Source organism: Ursus arctos, unplaced genomic scaffold, assembly GCF_023065955.2.
Source record: "Ursus arctos isolate Adak ecotype North America unplaced genomic scaffold, UrsArc2.0 scaffold_19, whole genome shotgun sequence".
NCBI lineage: Eukaryota > Metazoa > Chordata > Mammalia > Carnivora > Ursidae > Ursus > Ursus arctos.
The window spans coordinates 45,176,456-45,195,864 of NW_026622863.1; the positions used below are offsets into that span (position 1 = coordinate 45,176,456).

Here is a 19,409-nt window from a genome sequence, read left to right on the forward strand (position 1 = left end):
ACCCCCTGGCCTGCAGGCCACGCCTATACGCAGATATGACCCCGCCTTCTCTGGTGCGGCCACCGCCCCGCCACGCCCATTGGCCAGTCCTTGGCTGAGCCAGCATGTGAGCCTCGCAGAGACCTTCCCCCAGGCCCGTCCAGGCGTGGGCTCTCTTCCCCTCTGACTCTTGACCTCAGGTCCCCTTCTGTTCCACGTCCGTAAAAGAGTTGCTTCGGGAATCTCTCTGCCGCCCCACATACCCAAATCTTCTAGCTAACCCCACGGTTCTCCCAGCCCAGCGGGGGCGGGCAGAAGCGGTGACGAGGCACTTTTTGCAAGGAAGGGGAGGGGGAATGAAGAGACCCCGGCGTCCTAGTGCGCGAGCGGTTCGGCTTTGGGGGCGGGGGCGCCGGGTTGGGACCAGGGCGCGGTTCCGGTCACCACTGCACCCCCGCTCCCGCTCAGTCCTGTGGGTTTGGCAAAGCAGCTGGCAGGGGCATTACGGCCCATTAGCAAAGGCAAGGTTGCCGGGAGCTGAGGGGAGGGAGCGGGGAGGCTGGGAGGGGGGGGCAGGCCTGCTCAGCTGCCACAGCCTTTCGAGCAGGTGGTCAGCACGTGCGGGAGGGGCGGGAAGGGGGGCGGGTGGGAGGGAAAGGGTAGAAGGAGGTTCCCGGCAACAGATGGCCTAGGCTGGGTTGGGGCTTTCAGACCAGAGGATGGGAGGGGGCTGGCCATCTGCACCTGGAGGCTGGCTGAGGGCTCCTCCCCGCCCCCCGCCCCACCCCCCAGCGCAGTGAAAGGAGACGGGAGGGGGAAGGCCGCTTTTATTCCATCTGAAGTTTCAAACCCCCTCCCCTACCCTCTCCCAACACACAGAAAAGATGGAGCCCGGGAGAATGGGGAGAACGCAGCTGGTAGAGGGGTGAGGGCAGCAAAGGTGAGGGCTGCCTCCACCAACCACCGCCCTCCCCTTTCACTGTCCAGATCCGTGGGAGACCTGAGGCAGAGGTGAGGGGCTCCCCACCTACAGGAGTCTGGTTATGCATGCCAGCGGGCAGGGGCCCTAAGGCTCTTAAATGTTGGCAAAAATAAATTAATCCCTGGCGCAGAGTTCCTGGATGCCCACTCTGGAGTGGGGAGAGCAGGCTATGGGGTTGTGAAGCTGGGAGCTCCCTAGCCTCAGGGTTGCCCAGCCCCCAGGAAGGGAGTTAGGCAAGACTGGGAAGCCCAAAGGGGGTGCTCCCCGACCTGCAGGAGAATGGAAAGGAGGCCTCACAGCAGGGGATGGCCTGCTTTGGGGCCAGAATCCTGGGATGGAGGCTATCTACGGGGTCTGACCAGACTTCCCTTTTGGTCAGGAGGCCGCAGGCAGTGGCTATGCTTGGCGACTGGCCCAGTAGCGGTGGTAGGTGTCCTGGAAGAGGTCCCGGCAGGCGATGTTGGCGCGGAGGCGGGTGCAGGCCAGGAAAGCCCCTGCCAGCTTGCGGTGCAGGGCGTAGGTCTCTTCGGGTGGTGGGCGCAGCCGGTGCTGCAGCAGCACGGGAATGAGGCCCTGCACTCGGCGGGCAGTGTCACCTGCCCCGAAGTCATAGGGGCCCGGGGTGGCGAAAGGCTCCCCCAGGATCATCACTGCCTCCACGTGGGCATCAGAAAATGCCTATGGATAGGGGAGAACAAGAGGCACGGTGTGTTGAGGTACAGCCCCCCACTTAACGGTGTGTTGAGGTACAGCCCCCCACTTAACGAGCACTCTCAAGTATAAACACAAGCCCCCTACTCCCTGAGGAGTCATAGGCAGCCTCCATTCCTTCCAGAGCCCCTAGGCCTCCCCAAAATGGCCCTTTACTTCCTCTCCGAACCTCCAGGAGACAAGTAGCCCTCATTCTCTACACCAGAGAAACAGCCTCCACTTCCCCACCCCCAGTACCCACTAGCAGCCCCCTACTCTCTCCCTCTAGAATAGATAAATGGGGCCCATTTTCCTAGGGTCTCTGAGTAGCCAAGCAGCCTCCATTCCCCCCACTCCTCCCCAGAGCCCCCCAGTAGAGATAAGCAGCCCACCAACCTTGGTTTCAAAGCCCGTGAGGAATTTGAGGTCCTGGGATTTCTGCAGGACCCGGTCTCTGTCTCCATTGGCTGCTGCCATCACCACCTAGGGAAATGGGTGTTTGGCAGAGGTCAAAGGCCAAGGGAGTGGGGTTCAAGGAGGAGTCTTGAAAACTGGCCTGGCCCTCCCTACATTCTGGTCTACTTAAGCCCTCTCCCCTAGAAGCCTCTCCCTCCTCACCTTGCCCCTGTCTCTATCTCCCTCAGGACTGTTCCAGAGTCTGGGTGTGTGTATGTGGGCAGGGTGGTGAGGGGGTAGTCAGGGTTTTTTCCCACCTGGCCTAGAATGTAGAGCCTGCCTGGAAACTACCACGGTGCAACAGCTGGAGGAAATTAAATGTCAAGTGCTATTCATGGGTCCAAACATTCAACTGGACAAGGATGTGACCATGACCCAGAACTCCAACTGCGGTTGCCACTGGGCAATCTCTGTACCTGCCTGGTTGATGTCTGTCTCCTACACCGGGCTTGGAGTCCCAGGGATGCCGGCTGGGTTTAGTCCCAACCGGACTTGTGGGACAAGGCCTGGCATTCAGGAGGCCCTTGGTGAACCTCTGCTTAGCAAATTAGTGTGTGGAGCGATGCACCTCTCCAGCCATGGGTGCACGTGGGGAGAGCAGGAGTTGAGCTGAGGGTGCGAGGCTTCATCCCAGCCCTGCCACTTGCTGGCTGAGAGAGTCTGGGCAAGGCACTTTGCCTTGGGCCTGCCTCTGCTTTCTCATCTGTGAAGCGGGGATGATGAAAAGCTCTTCCTTACGGGGGTTGCTGGGAGGCAGGAGGAGGTGTCTGTGGAGGGCACGGCACTGTGCCTGCATGTAGGAACCGCCGTGACCGTGAGGAGCTACCGTTATTAGGAGATGGATGTGAAGGTCCCAACTTCACGGAAATAGCAAGGCCAGGAGGGAAAACCTTAACCACTTCCTCGGGAGGAAGGGGAATACAGGATTCAATCTGGCAGTTCTAGTCTGTCTCAGCTCCCCCTGCCCGAGGCTGTCTGGCCATCTGTCAGGCCTGTGGTCCTCAGGGACCAGTGTGACGGGGCTTTTTTAAACTGGAAAAGGCTGGGGAGACCAGAGGAGAGCCATGCCAAATAGGCCTGGAGGGGGGTGGGTAGGGGGACACACAAGATGTCCCAGCTAGCCAGAGAAAGGCCATGGCTTTGTGCCTCAAGTGGCCTGGAGAGAGGGCCTAAGGAGACTTTGTGTGTGGGGGGGGGGGGAGGGGGTTGCCAGCTCCTCCTTCCTATTCCTATGTCAGGGGTGGCCCCACCATCCCCCAGTCCCCAAGCCAGAGCCCCAGGCCTTGTCCTCTCTTCCCTTCCCTGGGCTCCCAGCCCCCAGTCTGACAGGCTACCTGCTGTCCTGAGGGAGTTTTCTAATGCTCTGTCCCTCCCCTGCTCAAATCCCTTCTGTGGGTCCCCACAGCACCCGGATAAAGTACAAGGTGCAAAGCGCGGCTTTCCAGACTCAGGGTGATTTGGTTGCAGCCTCATAGCTGGCTCCTGCTCCACTCCTCACCTGCTGGCCCAGTCAGAAATGAACTTCCCTTTGGTCCTCGAGGACTGACTACTCAAAGTGTGGTTCCTGTACCAGTAGCTTTGGTATCAGCTGGGAGTGTTAGAAATGCAGCATCTTATGCCGGCCTCCAGACCACGGTCTGCATTTATTAGGCTCATGCTGGTAGTGGGGGCCGTGAGCGTCTCATAGACACTAAAGTTTGAGAAGCGTTGCTCTAATGGAAATATCCCTTCTCTCCTCTTGGCCTTTGGAGGTTTATCAGTCTGGAATACCTTCCTTGCCTCTTCCTGATTGGTCTCATCCCTCAGGTCTCAACTCTTGATGCCTCTTCCTCCAGGAAGCTCTCCCTGACCCCCTAGGCTGGCCCAGGCTCCTCCTCGGGGCTCCCACAGTCTCCTGTGCTCCCCCATTCCAGCCCTGACCACTCTGGGTTCTTGCTGTTTATCCCCATCCTAGTCTGTGAGCTCCGTGAAGGCGGAGACTGGGTTGATTAGTCACTGGGTTGGTATTGCCCAGAACAGGGCTGGGCACAGGGGGGTGTCAGAGAATGTTGGAATTGATGAGTAAATGAGTAGAAGACCCATGCCAAGTAGCCAATCTCAACAAATTAATGAGATATATGCCTTAGGTAGGTGGGTAGAAAGGATGGGCAACAGATGTTCCTGGGGAGAGAGCTGCCCCCCAAGGAGGAGCCGGCCAGGGAGGTATGCTAGTGTAAGGCTGAATACCAAGGCCGGGGACAGCCTGGGGTGTGGGGAAGGGGCAGGATGGCCACTGTGGGCCAACAGGGGCTAGTCAGGGTTTGGGAGCATGGGCTCTGGACCTAGGCTCCCTGAGTCTGAATCCCAGGTCTGCTGTGACCTGGGCCAAGTGACTTCACTTCTCTGAGCTCCAGGAACTTCAGCTGTAAAGTGGGACTAAAAATGGTCCCAACACAGGGCGTCTAGGTGGTTCAGTGTGTTAAGTGTCTGCCTTCAGCTCAGGTCATGATCTCAGGGTCCTGGGATCCAGCGCCACATTGGGATCCCTGCTCAGCAGGGAGTCTGCTTCCCCCTCGCCCCTCCCCCCACTCGTGTGTGCTCTCTCTCTCTCAAATAAATAAATACAATTTTTAAAAAGTGCTTAAAAATAGTCCTGACCCCATACAGTTACTCTATGGTTTAGATCAGTTACCATGGACAGCAACCTAAAACAGTACCTGACATCATATTAAGGGCTTTTTATTTATTAGCTATTACTACTGCTATTATTTACAATTTCTTAATTCCAGATACTATATATCTCCTTCTCACCCTCACCTCAGGATCAGGATTGAGGCCCTTCAAAGCCCCCAGGGGTGGAGGGACTCACCTCGATGTAATGGTCTGTGAATTCGGTCCCAAATTCTCGGCTTGCACCAAAGTCCAACAGGGTCACCTGGGACAAGGGAAGGTGAAAGGGATGCTGGGAGTCCACCACCACTCCCCACTGTCTGAGGTGGGGGGCCCCAGGTCCATTCCCACACTGTCCCTCGTCAGAGTCCCCGCCCTGCTGCCTGCCTGGATTCCTGGCCTCCCATCTCCACACTTACCCACCCCCATATGAAACTGAAGGACCTTGCTTTTATATTGTTGGTCCTATCTTTATAATAATATGTTTTAGGTATAGAAAAAAATCTAAAGAATAATAAAATATGTGGAAAAATAAAATGAACACCCACATATCCCAGCACTCCACTTAAAATAGTAAATATTACCAATCCAGGCAGAGCCTCCCAGGGACCCCGGCCTGATCCCAACCCCCCATCCTCTCTTCCAGGGTCACCACTTTCCTGAGATTATCATTACTAAACTATCATTTCCTGAAACTCCCATGTGTGCATTTCTACATTCTCTACATATGTGTGTACCTGTGAACAATAAATAGGCATGTTTTGCATATTTTAAAACTTCATATAAACGGTATTTATGACAGTTATCCTGTGGCTCGTTCTTTGTGCCCAACATGGTTTTGCAACTTATCCCCATTGCTATGGGCAGCCCTAGCTCATTCATTTTTTCTGTGAAGGACTTCGTCGTGTGAATATATCACAGTGCATTTATCTGGCTGATGGACACTGTGGTTGTTTTGGGTTTTACTATTAAAAACAGCACCTGATGGGCACATGTATAAGAGTTTCTCCAGGGCAGTGGAATTCACACTATTGATCACAACCCATAGCAAGAAATACAGATTGTATCTGGGCACCAGGGCCCAGGCACACCGAAATATAAAGTCAAACAAAAGCATCCCGAAATAATATGGATCCCTTCCATCTGCGGCACAATGGTATCTTCTATTCCATGGCTTTAAAACAAAAAATGCTGTAGAGACCCAATAAATTGATGTCAGGACTCATATCACTGCCCCCCTCACCCTGAGTTAGAAAAACACTTCCCTATGGTGTGAGCCTAGCAGCGACACAGGCTATCTGTGCACTTAGCAGGGAGGCAGTGGCAAGGGACTGAGGCTAGAGACTCAGCGGGACCACACTGCACTCAGCAAAGGGCTCAGACTTGATCCTCAAGGGGCTGGGGAGCTGTGGAAGGGACAGCTTGGCCAGATTTGTGTTTTCGAAAGATCCATCTGGGGATGGAATGGGTACAGATCACTTTGGAGAGCGTTTGGCAGCCACGTTCACTTTCAATCCAAACCCTTACCCCAGGCCATTGGCCACCCTGTGTCCTCTGCCAGGAACACCCTTCCCTGCTCTTCAGGTGGCCGTCCCCTTCTCATCTTTCTGGTTGGTTTCAGCTTTAATGGCACTTCCTTTGAGAAGCCTACCTTGACCTCACCTACCCTGTGCCGGGTCAGCCACTTTCCCTGGCTCCCCATAGCCCCCTGTGCCTCCCCTGTCACTGACCACTCTGGCCTGTGCTTCCCCATCATGGTGCTAACTACTCGGTTATCACCATCTGGTCACATGTGGGTCCCTCCACTGGACTGGGAACTCTGAGAAGGCGAGGACTAGGGTTGTCTTGGCATCACTGTCAAGGGGCAGCAGAATCTTGGTGTGTTAAATGAAAGCCGGGTGTGGGAGTGATGACTAACTGCCTTCCAAAAGTTGTGCCGCTAGGGAACCACTGCCTAGCGGAGATTCCATTTCCCAACAACCCTTGCACCTAGATAGGCCATGTGACCAATTCTTCTCAATGGAATGGTATGGGAAACAATGTGTCAGTTCTGGCCAAAGCAATTAGGCAGGGCACTACCCTCTTAACCTCTCTTTCCCCTTTCACTGGAAGGAGAGCACTGCAAAGCCTAGGGGATGGCACAATCACAGACGGGAAGGAGCCTGGGTCCCTGAGTCACCATGTGGAGGAGGGCCACTCCAGCCCGTCATGTGGATAATAACTGCTATTGTGTTGTGCTACTGAAATATAGGGAATTATCTGTTAAAGCATCTGATGTACCGTGATCCACATCGTAAAGAACCAACCTGGTGGCTGGAGGCATCATACAGGAAGTTGGCCCAGTTGGGGTCCGTCTGCATGAATCGGAACTCAAACAGCTCCCGCAGACACAGCCTCAGGAGCTGGAAGCAGATCTGGAGCAGGGAGGAGTAACAGACATCTCACAGTCGTCCACTCCTATAAAGCTCTCTCTGGCCGAGAGGCGGACTGTGGGTTTGGCCAGCCCTACGAGCCCTGCCCAGGGGCAGCATCCTCCCTACTGTCCCTCGAGACCCCGTACCTCGTTCCGGATGTCCTGGCTCAAGCTCTGGCACTGGTCCAGGGGGACCCCTCCAGCCAGCTCCATGCCCAGCACCCGCGTTGTGCACAGCTCCTTAATCACAGCCGGTACCCGGAAGAAGGGGTCATCTGCCAACAGCTGCCTGGGGCAGGAGGGAGGGGAAGGGACGGGACTTCATGCTTCAGGCCCCCGTGGCCCAGCTCAAGGCCTCCTCCTCTTCTTCTGAGAAGCACTCCCTGAACAGTCTATGTCTTGCCTCCCCCCCTCCTGCCTGTCTGTCCTGAGTGATGGCCAATACCTGGCTGGACTGACATTCATTCATTCACTCATTCATCAAGTATCTCCGTAGTGCCTACTCTGTGCCTATCCCTATCCCTAAGCTGGGTGCTGCTGGAGCCCCAGTTACCACTTCCCTACCGGAAACACGTCTGTGACTTCCGGTTGCCCCAGGATAGAGCTCCATGTATTAAGCCTGATGAGCATTACTTTTTCATCAGTTTATGAATTAACCTTTTCAAAAAAAGAGTTGCTGATATACAAATCTCCAAGTCCACAGTGATACTCACTGGCCACTCCTTGGAGTCATTACTCTGAACACCAGTTAGTACTGACTCCTTCCTGGTGTCCGTCCCTGTGTGGGACGATGCGTGACAGCAGTGGATGAGCTCTGGGCCTGCCCCCCAGACACCAGAGACCATACTCTTAACACATATACGGGCAGACCAATAACAGATTGAGTTAAGCGCGTCAGTGTAAGATTTGGGAGGCAAAGAATATGAGCAAAATCCGTGGCTGAGACCTGTGGGATGGCTGGGGGGCGGGTAGGGCGATGGGGAGGGCTGGGGAATGATCCAGGTTTTATTCTAAGGGCACTGGGAAATCCTGGAGGGAAGGGGTTTCCAGATCCCGCAGAGGTGTGTCCCGGCCAAGCTCACTTCATACTCTTCTCTTCAGGGTCCCACTTCTTGTATTTTTGTCACTGTTTATAAAATCTCGGATGTTTGAACCGCTTCTCACAGGCCAGGCCCTGTGCCAAGCATTTAATGGACACGATCCCCTTTTTCCCCTCACCCCCCTATGAGGAGGATGCTCTCCTGAGGGTGCGGATTCAGACCACCCAGCCAGTAAAGGGCTGACCTGGGATTGGATCCCACATCTGAGTCCAGGGCCCATGCCCAGGACCACTGCCCTCTGCTGCCCCTGCTCTCGCGCCATATCTACAGACCTTGGCCCAGGACACCCATGGGCCATGAGGGGAGGACCTCACTGGGTGCAATTAACTGCTGCACACCACGATGCTTCTAAGACACAACCCTATTGTTCCCCTGTAGCTGAGTTCATTAATTTTCGCTGCTGTATGATATTCCGCTGGTGAATATACCGTTATTTATTTATCCACCTTGCTGGATGAACTTGATAGATTTGGGTCGTGTCCAGTTTGGGGCGACCGCTGCTCTGAGCATTCTGGAACAGGCTGATGGTGTACACCAGCCAAAGTGTCCCTAGAGCATTTGTTTAGCAAGGAGGGTGGTTACCAGGTTGTATATGAATACTGGGCCTCGATGAGGCCAGGCTGCTCTCCAAAATGCTTATCTCAAAGCCTCCTCCTGCCCACAGTGGCTATAAGGGATGGCCTGGAGCCCCGTTCTCTCCCGCCCGTGATGCTGTCAGGCTGTGTATGCTTTGTCCGTCCAGTGGTGTGGCGGTATTTCATGGTGTAACTAAGGGCCTGTTGACAAGTCCATCTCCCCTACTAGACGACAGTGGTCATGCATCCCATTTGACAGGTGAGAAAATTCACAGAGAGAGGAAGTGACGTGCCCCCGCTCACAGAGGACACAGGGGATAAATCAAGTGAGGAGTGAATGGAGGGAGGGATGAACAAATGAGAAGAAAAAGAGTTTGCTGGCTCTACCCCAGGCCTCCAGCTGCCAGCCACTGTGGAGACGTCCACTTCCCGCTCATCCTGGGAGGGGAGCAAGGGGTCCTGGGGGGCCTGCAGGGGGCTCAGCTCACCTGAAGTTCTGGGCACAAGCTGCCTCACGACGGTAGTCACACTCCCAGGCCAGCTCCTGCTGCAAGGCCCGCAGGCTCTGCTCAGCAAACAGGCCTGAGGGGGCAGCCATGTCAGGCAGGGAAGGCCACAGCCTGTCCCCACCATGACAGCCACCCCCGCCCCAGGCTTCCACTCAGGGATGTCTTCTCTTGCCAGTCATGTCTCTCACTGTCTGTCTGTCTGTCACAGTCCCTCACACCTTCTGCTCCATGCCTTTTACTACATCATCTGTCCACACACACCTCCCCTCCACCCTTCACACAGCTGCGGCCTCTCCTGCAGCCTCCCTCCTGGGGTCTCTTTCTTAGGAACGCATGCCAGGCCCCAGGCATCTCTTTCATGGTCACACATGCTACCTACCCTGTCTCTTTCATAGTCTCTCATGCTGTCCTCAGGGCCTCAAAATCTTACTTCCAGGCCAAACACACGCACACACACACACGCACACACACATGAGGTCCCGCTTACACTCCCTTCCTGCTTAGGTGGCTCTTTCCCAGACCGCCAGGCCCTCTCTGGGCACCCTGTGTATCTGCTTCTGAATTTCAGTGCGGGCTTCTGTCTCTGGGTCTGTCAGAATCTCTAAGTTTGGCTTTTTCCCACACATTCAGACTCCCTGGGGTCTCCCTGCCTTGGTGTCCCTTCTTTCTGTCACAAACACACAGACTTGCACATTCGTCCACGCTCACACATTCGGGCACACCCTGCCCCGAGCTGGCGTGTCTTCTCCATCCAGCCCCACTTTCTCCCTTCGGGGCATCCCTCCCACAATCGGGGTGGAGTGGCGCCTCACCCTCCGGCAGGGCCACGCTCATCTTAAGCACCGCCAGCAGGTTCTGGATATCACTCTGGATGCTCTGGGCCACGCCCGGGTACTGTGAGCAGGGAGGGACGGAGGGCGGGAGTCATTCCTCTGGGACAGCAGGGTGCCCACTCCCAGCCTTGCCCCGCCTCCCCCCTCACCTGGATCTTCACAGCCACCTCTGTCCCGTCCCTCAGCACGCCTTGGTGCACCTGCCCGATGGAGGCAGCAGCAAAGGGCACCTCCTCCAAAGAGGCCACCTTGGCCTGCCAGTCCCTGCCGAGTTCCTCTTCGAGAACTTTCTGGGGACAGTGGTTGAAACAATCATCATTGCAGTTACGGGCAGCTGAATTCACTCCCTATGCTGAGTGCTTTTTATGTGAATAAGCCCATTCACCATATATTGGGCTCTGGGCTATGCTCCTGGCTACTACCCATCTTTACAGATGAGGAGACTGAGGCTCACAGAGAAGTCTCTTGGCCGAGGTGGCAAGCCAGGTGCTGGCAGACTGGGAGGCCCAGCCTCAGCCTGTACTCCCAAGGCTGCGTGGGGTACTGTGGGGACTGCTACTCCTTCATTCTACTCCTAGATTGTATTATCAGCTCGAAGTTAATGCAATAAGGAAGAGCCAACATTTACGGAGGGCTTCCTGTGGGCCGGGACCTGTCCGGAGTGGCTTGGAGAGGGGCCATAATGACGCAGGGTCACCAGGCAAGTGAGCAGAGCAGAGATTGGAAGGAAGGTAGGCAGCTGGATGAGGATTCCACACCCTTACCCAATCACTAGAAGAACAGTTCATGTCTTGGGCACTTACTGGGTGCCACGTGCTGCACCAACCTATTTACAGACATGATCTCCTTTAATTAAAAAAACTAGTACTGGGGACGCCTGGGTGGCTCAGTTGGTGAAGCATCTGACTCTTGATTTCAGCTCGGCTCATGATCTCAGGGTTGTGAGATCGAGCCCCATGTCGGGCTCTGCACTCAGTGTGGAGTTTGCTTGAGATTCTCTCTCCCTGCCCCTCCCCCACTGCCCCCACTCACATGCCTGCACTCTCTCTCAAGTAAATAAATCTTTAAAAAAGCGTAGTACTAATAATAGCAACAACTTGCATGTCACTCACGGTGTGTCAGGGGCCCTTTCGAAGTGCTTTACATATACTAATTTACGTAACCCTAGGATGTGGGTGTTGTTACCACTCTGGCCAATTACAGATGAGGGAACTGAGGCACAGAGAGGTCAGGCCACATGTCTGAGATCACTCAGGCAGTACCTGGCAGGGCCAGGATTTGCACTCACAAAGTCCGGCCCCTAGCCACTTCCTGCCTCTTTAGTAGCCGTGACAGAGCCCTGAGCCCACCAGGGACTGAACTAAGTACTCTGCACCATTCCCTCATGTCATCATCTCAACAACTCTCTGAGATGTGTGCTTTAGTGATCCCCATTTTACAGATGGGGAAACTGAGGCTTCAGCAATGAAGCCTGCGGGGTGGGGGAGTGTCAGGCAGGTGGAGCACGCCTCCCTCACCAGCCTCCTGACGGGCACTCACCAGCATCTGCCCGCGCGGCATGAAGTCGGCGCTCTGGCGGACGCGCTCGAAGATGCGCTGCAGCTGAGGACTGATGAAGCTGCTGTCTGGGGGGACAGGGAGACAAGAGCAGCCGTGAGGGAGGAGGCGAGGCGGGGCCTCTGCCGGAATATCTGAAGGCGGTGCTGGCGGGTGGGTGGGGGTGCGGAAGGAGTGAGGTCCAGGGTCAGGAATTGAGGGTCATGCCGTACCCTGGATGCTGAGCATTTGGCCAACCTTGAGGGCAGCCCCTCGAACTGTACACAAGGTCTGCACAATCCGTTCGGCATTGGCCTCTGACAGGAAAGGGCTGGAGCCTGGCCGGGAGCTGCTCTCTGGAGTGGAGAGAATAATCATTAGTATTACGACCACAAAAAATCATGATAGCACCACTGCATAACCGCCGGCATGGCTAAAATGAAACCGACAATACCAAGTGCTGACAAGGGTATGGAGCAGTCTAAATACCACGTTGCTGATGAGTGTTGTGGCACAAGCCCTTTGGGAAGTTTCCAGCAGAGCACACACCTGCAGCTGATGTGATTTCTCTCCTAGGTATATACCCAAGAAAAGGCATATGTGTGTCCGCTGACAGTTATTCCAAAATGGTCCCCAACTGGAAATAACCCAATGGTCCCCAAATTGTCCACAGAATGAACAAAAGCATGCTGGAACAGTCACAAAGTGACTCCAACAGCACTGAATACACCATACACCACCGCCAACAGCACTGAATACGCCATACACCACCGCCAACAGCACTGAATACGCCATACACCACCGCCATCTACCCACAGCAACATGGCGGCATCCCTCAGACAGAATGTGAAGCAAAAGCAGCCAGACACATATGAGGACACGCCGTCTGATGACATTGCGTGAAGAGCAAAACCAGTCACAACTAATCGTGGCAGTCAGAAGCCAAGACGGTGGTTTCCCTTGGTGGCATGAGTAGCCAAGACGGGGCAGATAGGAGCTTCTGGAGAATGAGGGCAGTGATTCTCGAAGTGTGGTTCCGGGAACCCTGAGGGTCCCTGAGACCCTTCAGGAGGCTCTGTGAGATCAAAACTATTTTCGTAATTATATTAATGTTATTTGCCCCTTTTTTACTCTCATTCTCCCATAAATACTCAGTGGAGTTTTCCAGAAACTCCATGACCTGTGATGATGCCATTGCTCTGACGGCTGATGGAATGCATGTGTGTGTGTATTCCTGCGTTCTAAAAATTTGTTTTCTCCTGAAACTAATATTATACTATATGTTAACTATTTAGAATTTAAATAAAACTTGAAACATAAAAAAACCACTTTAATCTCTAATGCAGTAAATATCCATAAATATAACGCTAAAATATAATCCATAAGCAGGTTCTCTGGGGTTCTCATTCTATTTTTTATTGAGATATAATTCATAAATCGTGAACTCACCCATTTAAGGAGTACAGTTCATGGCTTCTAGTACATTCAGAGTTGTACAACTATCACCGCAAGCAATTTTGGAACATTTTCACAGCCCAAAAAGAAACCCCACACCTATTAGCAGTCACCTCCCCCATTTCTCCCAACCACCTCCTCCCGAGTCCCTGGGAACTATTAATCTGTGGTCTCCATGGACATTTCATATGAATGGAATCATACAGTATGTGACCTTTTGTGTCTGGCTTCTTTCACTTAGCATAGTTTTCAAGATTCATCCACATTGTAGCATGGATCAGTACTTTATTCTCTTTTATAGCGGAATAATGTCCCATCGTGCGAATATAACATATTTTGTTTATCCATCCCTAAGTTGTAAGGGGGTGCTGGGATCCTGAGACTGAAAAGTTTGAGAACTGTTGTCTTAGGGTTTCTTGATCTGGGCACACAGATGTATCCACTTTGTGAAAACGAACCAAGCTATACACTTAGGAGATGCGCCCAGCTCCACATGCAAATTACAGGATTATTCAATAAAGTGTTTATTAAGCTTTTATTTATTTCATGAAAAAATTTTATTGAGCTCTTTATCTAGCTAGGGCTCGCCCTGTGCCAGGCAGAATTCCAAGCGTCTCTGTGGATTCTCTGGCTGAATCCCCACAATTAGCCAAAAAGTAAGCACTACCAATGCCTCAATTTTCAAGGTGAGGAAGCAAGACATTCAGAGAGGTACAATGCCTGGCCCTGGGTCACACAGCACAGAAGTGGCAAAGCAGGGTGTAGACTCAGTTTGGCCTTACCTCAAGCCTAATCCTCCATTTACACCCAACATTTTGAAAAAAAGAAAAAAAATCCAAATGAACAGAAAAGTCACATGCACAGCATCACGGATACCCGCATCTCCAATTCAAACTTTTTTCTTTTTTTTCCGATTCAAACTTTTCACCTTCGGCCTCACCTGCATAATTTATCTGTGTGTATGTGCCCAAACACTCGCCCTTATTTTTTGCAGGCCCATTTGCATGTAGTTGCACACAACCTGTGCGAAAAATAAGGATATTCCCCTACTCAATCACAGGGCCATCATCGCGCCTCAGAAAATGAACAAGAATTCTAGCTGCTCTTCAGTCCAAATTCAGATGTTCCCAGTTGTCCCCAAAAGTCTTTAACAGTTATTTTTCTCAAGCTGACATCCAATCATGGGTCACACATTGCATCTGTCGTTACTATGGCCTTAGTCTCTTTCTCACCCCAAATATCCAGCCCCACTTTTGCTTCCGGACACAGGCTTGTGGGGGAATCTTAGCCCCCAGTGCTAATCTCCACACACGTCTTTCTCTCTGTTGTGCACAGACACCCCTCCCCTTCCCTGACACTCCTATTCTCAGCTTTTCTCTCCTGCTCAGAGTTTTAGGAATTCAACTCCAATTATTTTTCTCACACGACAGGCGGCTTCACGATGACCCTGAGAGGTGGGTACATGATCATGCATTCTCCAGATGAGAAAACTGGGCCCAGAGAGGTGAAGCCACTCAGCCCAGGTCACACAGCAAGGCCAGGGTCTGAACTCAGGCAGTGTGGCTCACTCACTCACCTGATGGCAGACGTCCTCCTGGAAGGGACTTCTTGGCCACCTCAGCCAGCGCTCCCAGCCCCAAGCCCACAGCCAGTCCTGGGGAGTGAGAGAGGAGCTTGGGTGCCTGCCTGCCCCCCAGGCCTTGTCCCTCGACCCCCTATCTGCTCTCAGCCTCACCCTAAGCAATCTGTCCCCCAGCACTCTGTTGGCAACTCTCTGCTTGTCTCTGTTCCCAACTCAGTCTCTTACTCTCTCCCTCCTTGGGGCTCCCTTCGAGGTGCGGCTACCTCTTTCTCCATCACTGTGTCCACATCTGTCTCCCGGGTCAGCGGTTCTCACCCCTGGCTGCACATCTGAGCCATGTGAGGAGCTTTTGTAAATACGAGGCTGAGGTTCTATGGCCTGAGATGAGCCTTGGAATTCATATATATATTTTAAGCATCCCGAGATTCTAGTGTGCGGCTAAGAGTAAGAAGGCCCCGAAATGATCCCCCCTGGGTCGGTCTTCCTATGACTCCCATTTCTCTGTCCACACTTCACCTTCATGTTCACCTCTCCTTGTCTAAGTTAGTTATCTCCGTCTTCCCCCTTCCCTCCTCCTGGCATATCAGTTCACGCCTCTTTCTCTCTGTCCCTCCTTTTGATGTTATCCCTCTGGCTTTGATTTCCTCTGCCTCCTGTCTCCTTGTCGCTAAAGACATCTTGAGTCTCTCTGCCTCTTTCACAGTCACCATCTCTGCAAATCATCGTACCTGGCATTTTCTGGATGCTTGCTACATGCCAGGAACCATTCCTGGTGCCTTATATGCATTAACTCATTTTGTCCTCACAGAAAAGGAAACCGAGGGGTGCCTGGGTGGCACAGCGGTTAATCATCTGCCTTCGGCTCAGGGCATGATCCCAGCGTTACGGGATTGAGTCCCACATCAGGCTCTTCCGCTATGAGCCTGCTTCTTCCTCTCCCACTCCCCCTGCTTGTGTTCCCTCTCTCGATGGCTGTCTCTCTCTGTCGAATAAATAAATAAAATCTTTGAAAAAATTAAAAAAAAAAAAAAAAAAGAAAAGGAAACCGAGGCTCAGAGAGGTTAAGTAACTCGTCCAGAGTCACAAAGTGAGAATGAGGCAGAATCACTTGAACCCCGGGCAGCCTGGTGTCAAAGTTCTAACCAGTGTATTTAACTTCCTTTTCCTACTGTGAATCTTTGAACCATGATGCACACTAAAGAGGACACATGCATTATAACAGTAGAGAGATATATGTATGTTTCACGAAACAAGAATTTCCTTTATTCTACATGTACACCCATATTTTCCATTCTATTCTTTTTTTTAAAAAGATTTTATTTATTTGAGAGAGAGAGAGAGAAAGAGAGAGAGAGAGGCACGAGCAGGGAGACAGGCAGAGGGAGAGGAAGAAGCAGGCTCCCAGCTGAGCTCAGGCTCCATCCGAGGACCCTGAGATCATGACCTGAGCCAAAGTCAGACGTTTACCCAACTGACCACCCAGGGGCCCCCCATTCTATTCTTTTTAATGTTGGTTGCAACCCCCTGAATTATTTCATGCAGACTGTGACCTGAAGTGTGAACAATCCTGCTGCATAATCTGGGGTCAGGTCACTTCACTTCCCTTTGCCTCCATTTCCTCAACTATAGAGTAGAAACTAACACTCATCAATTCAGTGCAGAGAGATCGAGCGTACATCGGGCCTTGCACATTCCAAATGCTCAATAAATGTTACCTTCCTCTCTATTTCTCTTGGCTTTGCAGGCCTTTGCCTTCCTTCTCTTTCCATCTCTCACTCCTCTCCCTGTCTCTGATTCACCCTCTCCCCCTTGCTTAATTCTGTAAACGTGGCCTCCTCTGATCTAGGTCACAATCTCCCACAGTCACACCTACCCCCAAAGTTGGCCAAGCGGCTGATGCGGGAAGCTGGCACCTTGCGTTCTCGAGAGCGGTCGCTGAGCTGGGAAATGGGGAGAAGGTCTGAGGGTGGGAAGGGGAGCACAGTACCCAGGGAGTCCAACCCCAACCTGCCACCATACCCTTCCCCAAGCTTAGGAGGCCGGCTGCCTTCAGGGGGTGCTGCTAGGTGGGTGGGAGACAGTGATACCTGGGGCCGGGGGGTCTTCCTGATCCGGGCTTCCCGTATCCTGCGAATGTCCTCCTCACCCAGGCCTCTGCCAGGCCCATCCTTATGAAACATTTGGGCCCAAGAACCCCCACATGGCCCCTGCAAGAAAAGTGGATATTGGTAAGGAGTAGAAGACATGGGATCTGCGTGACCCTTTTGGATACCTCCCTGTCATTTTACACCCTAAAACCTCCCTCATCCTCTCCCCCTTGGAGACCCCTCTCCAGCCTCTTACCCACCAGTGAGGCCCAGGCCCCAGGGCCCCACAAGGTAAACCAACAGTCCGGCCCAGCTGTCCACAGGTCCCCCGTAGTAAGCCCCCCACCTCCAGCCACATTGCCTGGGGGAGAATGGGAGGGATTACTCGGGTAGGAGTTGGCACTGACCTCTCTGCTCTGCCCTTGTCTTTGCTAAGCCCTCACATTCCTCTGTGTCCACCCTAAGATTCCCACCCACCAAAGACTTCCTTTCCTGTTAATAGTTCCCCAGTTTCTCCTGGCTCCCTCTCTGGTTGCTAGGAACCCAGAGCTCTTCCTGCGCACCTCCCAAAACCCACTTTCGCCCTGTCCCACTCCCCATCGTTGCTAGGGTCCTCCCCCGTTGCTAGACACCCACAGATCCTCCAGGGCTACCTCTTTACTCCTCTGAGCCCCCCTCGTTGCTAGGCACCGCCTTCCTCTCTGTTGCTAGGCACCCACAATTGCCTCTCCCCCCCCCCCGGCCGGTTACTGGGCACCTCCCCCCGTTGCTAAGCACCCACTGTTCCCAGGATCCGGGTCCGCTACATGCGGGAACCTCTTGCGCTTCCGGAGTCTCTGCACGCCCGCCCCCTCCGGTCAGCTAGCCAATGGCAGAGCAGCAGCTCACTGACTGGCGCGTAGCACGCCCCGCTGTGCGTGAGGGGCGGCACTGGGGGCGGAGCCTAAGGGTGGGCGTTGGGGCCTGCTGGGATTGTTGGGGCACCGCGGGGGCAGCGCGGGGGCTGCACACGTGCCCTTTTATGCCCTTCCACGCACCTCACTGTGGCGTATGCGCGGCAGACCTTTCTTTTCCCCACACCGTCTTTTTTGCGAACATCCGCAAAAACTCCCCATCTCTTCTCTGCACGAATATCTTGCCAACCTGCTTATTTTTACCCCCAGCGGACTGGACGTCTCTCCTTTGAACACACATCTTCCCAGCAAACATGTCCCTTGCACTGGGACCCCCTCCACTTTGCATATCCACCTTCTGCTTCAAACACCCACATCCCTGCATCCAGCTTATTCCTTTGCACATATAACCCCCCTTGCCTTGCTTGTCAACTGTCTCCTCATACTCTCAACTCTCCCGTACACATAAACCTCCTCACACTCAGCCCCTTGCACACTGGGCCCCTGTTCTCTCATACTGCCTGCTCTCTCTCTCTGCTCCCCGCCCACCTGCGAGATGGTGTGAGTGGGAGCCCTCCGTTTCCTGTAGGCCTGACATTTCCCAGAACACACTCAGCCAAGATTCCCACTGCTGAGTCAGGAGCCCTGGCATCCCAGAAAACCAGCTCCCAGCCCATCTGGGTGTGTGTTTGGGGGGCGGGGGGAGGGCAGGCAGGCTTAAAGCCTGCTCCCCCCACAACAGGCTGACTCACCCCTCCTCACAGTCTGGAATAGAAGCAGCTGGCTGGGGCATCTTTCCCACCACTGGGAGAAGGAGGGATGTGACGCTTTCCTCACGTAACCTCCCCCCACCCCAACTGTCTAACCCCTTTTGTTGGAACCAGACCTCCCTGTCTCTGTCCCTGTGCTATGACCTCAGAAGAGCCCCAACTCTCTGGATTTCATCTTCCCAGCCTGTATGATTTGTTAGGGGGCTCCTGCTATGATTTCTCACCGGTCTGTGAAGAGATGATTCACTTTAGAGCCCTGGGTCTGTGCCCAATGCCCCACTCCCACATGACTCAACTTCAGGACAAAACACCCCCTGTCACCCTCCAGACGTAAGGGTCTGACTCAGGAGCTGGGTGACAGCTCACCCTTGGGGGCAAAAATATATAAAAAGCACCTATGACAATAATTAACCCTACAGGACTGTGGCTGATAGTGCCAAGCCCGGTGCTACATGCTTTCCCTTTATGAGGTCATGTCAAAGGCTACAAGCAAAGGCTAGAGGCTGGCAGATTTCTGAGCCTCAGTGTTCCATCTGTAAAATGGGGCTGTGGATCCTGTCTTGCTCCGTGTTAGAGAAAGAGATGCAGTGAAATAGTGTCTGTAATGAGCTTGGCGCAAGACCTGGTACAGAACAAGAGTTCTATTACATGAGAGAAATTTCTTATGGAAAAGTCATTCTTTCCAAATTTCCTACTAAGCACTTATCATATGCTTTTCTAGGCTTTTCTAGGGGACACAACAAGGGGTAATCCAGACAAAAATATTTACTCTCTTGGTGCTTGCTTCCAATGAGGGGCAAAATAAACGAAAAAAATAAGTATATTTAATAAGGTGACATATGTTAAAGAGAAAAATAAACCAGGGAAGGGGGCAAGGAGTAGAGAGATTTTGAGTTTAAA

General features: G+C 53.2%; 1 protein-coding gene across 5 annotated transcripts; it reads right to left on the reverse strand.

Moving 5' to 3' along the window:
- Window positions 1–791: 791 nt before the first annotated feature.
- On the reverse strand, window positions 792–17,711 carry COQ8B (coenzyme Q8B). Of its 5 annotated transcripts, none has more exons than XM_026482265.4 (15): window positions 17,628–17,711; window positions 17,103–17,207; window positions 16,847–16,966; window positions 16,633–16,699; window positions 14,754–14,831; window positions 11,956–12,078; window positions 11,726–11,811; window positions 10,336–10,476; window positions 10,166–10,247; window positions 9,333–9,426; window positions 7,317–7,458; window positions 7,063–7,170; window positions 4,956–5,021; window positions 2,048–2,134; window positions 792–1,639 (listed from the first exon to the last, which is right to left on the reverse strand). In XM_026482265.4, the coding sequence occupies exons 2-15, from the start codon at window positions 17,202–17,204 to the stop codon at window positions 1,358–1,360; spliced, it is 1,578 nt and encodes a 525-aa protein (XP_026338050.1). In that variant the 5' UTR covers window positions 17,205–17,207; window positions 17,628–17,711; the 3' UTR covers window positions 792–1,357. The 5 variants fall into 5 exon arrangements, with proteins under 5 accessions (XP_026338050.1, XP_044234140.1, XP_026338051.1 ...); XM_044378205.3 differs by having other exon boundaries at window positions 17,624–17,678; XM_026482266.4 differs by lacking the exon at window positions 17,103–17,207.
- Between the last annotated feature and the right edge of the window lie 1,698 nt (window positions 17,712–19,409).